This window comes from Trachymyrmex septentrionalis, unplaced genomic scaffold (assembly GCF_001594115.1).
Source record: "Trachymyrmex septentrionalis isolate Tsep2-gDNA-1 unplaced genomic scaffold, Tsep1.0 scaffold127, whole genome shotgun sequence".
Lineage (NCBI taxonomy): Eukaryota > Metazoa > Arthropoda > Insecta > Hymenoptera > Formicidae > Trachymyrmex > Trachymyrmex septentrionalis.
Genome location: NW_017304406.1, coordinates 802,042 through 804,045, shown reverse-complemented (window position 1 = coordinate 804,045; position 2,004 = coordinate 802,042). Strand labels below are relative to the sequence as shown.

The window sequence follows — 2,004 nt, the reverse complement described above, 5'->3', positions numbered from 1 at the left end:
TATATATATATATAATCAATACATTTATTACTTGGAATCAGAGAGAAAATCTAATTATTAGTAATTAAAGCTAAGTGATGAAAGTAAAGCGCGGTTTCGCGCTCGCTATGTAAATGGAAAATCTAATAAGAGGATACCCGCAATCTAAGGGAGGCAAGTAGAAAATGCCGCGCGCGCGAACGGAAGTGTTTGACGTGGTGGAAGTGGAGAAACCGTCGAGGTGCATCAGATTCCTCCGGCTGCTATGGAAAGTCAGCAGATGCATCTTCTCTCACGTGACGTTAATCTCTTTGGTGGTTGCTTATTGTCTAATCGGCGCATACGCTTTCGAGTCACTGGAAGCGGAACATGAGAGGGAGGTAAATTGCGAGACTATTAGTAAATATTATTAACTAACCCTTCAATGCCATTCCCGGTGGCTTTTTTTTTCAAAAATTGTATTTTTTAAAACTTCTGTGCTAACTTTATCACTTATAAGTTTTTTTACAATAATATTTGCTCGATATTGTTGTATTCCTTAATGTTCGGCATTTTAATTAAAAAAATGTGTTACAATGTTTATTTTTATGAAAGTTATAAGCAATCAAGGTTGGATTGGATAGCCATGCACAATGTGCTGCAATTATGATAAAACAGTGTAATAACGTGAGCATTGAGCAAACAACTTGATCAATCATTTATTAAGTTCAGATCTTTTTAATCATAGAAAAGAGAAAGATTAGTTTTATATATATCAATTTTTGAAGTTTAATAAATTTTGGAAATCTTTATTATTTTCTTTTTCTATATTCATAAAATTACTTATATAATTTATAACATATATAAAATAAATTAAATTTATGTAAATTGAATAATCTTAACTCTATCATTATTATTTATAAATTTGATTTCTGAAATAATTTCAATTTATTTCAATTTATCTCAGAATAAATCTAATTATATTTGTAATTAGTTTTATAATAGTAATTATATTAAATTTATATAATACTTATTTTCTATTGTTGCAAAATATTTCCTTTTTATTCTTTTATTTAATACTTTCATTAAATAGTTATAAAAATAAATATAAAACTAAACAGTCATAAATATTGTATTGCATTTTTGTTAATTTTACTAACATCTGGATTAATAATTTAGTTAGAACGTTAAATAATATCTTCTATCACATAATTTTACTGGATCGAAGTTTACTGGGACAGAAATTGATTCGATACTAAAAGAAAAAGGATACAGGGGACAAATAATTTCTCCCACGTCAAATATTCTACGCTCGTGTCAATGAATTATTGACTAGCATCGAGCGTCGCGACGCCCGCGCCGATTAAGCGTTCTTCACCTGCGCTGTCTTCGCAGGTGAAGATGAGTATCAAGAGTATACGAGGAAACGTTTCGGAAAAGCTATGGGAAATTACGAAAGATTTCGACGTGTTGATTCGCGAAAATTGGACAGAGCAGGCATTGAACAAGCTGGAGGTATGTTTTGTGTTTTTTTCCCATAATTTTAAATCATTTTTACTTGTATAAAACAAAAGCCGAAGTTAAGAACCGCTTCTATGGCTAGAAAAGTTATTAAAAAAGTAACACGTAAATACAAAATATTATCTTTTTCTGTTAAACTTGATTCGATTCAATAGAAGATTATTTGTTCACAATGTAGGAATTTGAAAAACGCCTTTTGGAAAAAATGGAGAAGGAAGGATGGGATGGGAATGAAAAGGAAGATAAATTGCAATGGACATTTTCCGGTGCTCTCTTCTATTCCATTATCGTCATCACAACAATTGGTAAGTTGATATCTGTAAAGTATTCTCAAAATTGTTAATATTAATAAAATTATATGAGATACTATATACACGGAGAGAATATTTTCTTAAAATTTACCATAAAAATATGACAGTCATGGGATAACACTGTATTTCAAAGAATTTTAATATATAAATCTCTCTCATTCATTAATAAAACTACAATAAAGTATAAAATAAGTTTGATCTCAATTTTAATAAA

General features: G+C 29.4%; 1 protein-coding gene across 4 annotated transcripts in view; it reads left to right on the top strand.

Moving 5' to 3' along the window:
- Positions 1-2,004, top strand: part of LOC108756397 — a 16,536-nt gene that overhangs the window by 2,343 nt on the left and 12,189 nt on the right. Inside the window, exons 2-4 of one of the 4 annotated variants that reach the window (XM_018500160.1) lie at positions 150-359; positions 1,354-1,473; positions 1,658-1,784. In XM_018500160.1, coding sequence (XP_018355662.1) covers positions 165-359; positions 1,354-1,473; positions 1,658-1,784 — 442 coding nt within the window. In that variant the 5' untranslated portion in view covers positions 150-164. Of the gene's footprint in view, positions 1-61; positions 360-1,353; positions 1,474-1,657; positions 1,785-2,004 lie in introns of those variants that run through there. The other 3 variants (XM_018500158.1, XM_018500159.1, XM_018500161.1) reach the window with 3 other exon arrangements.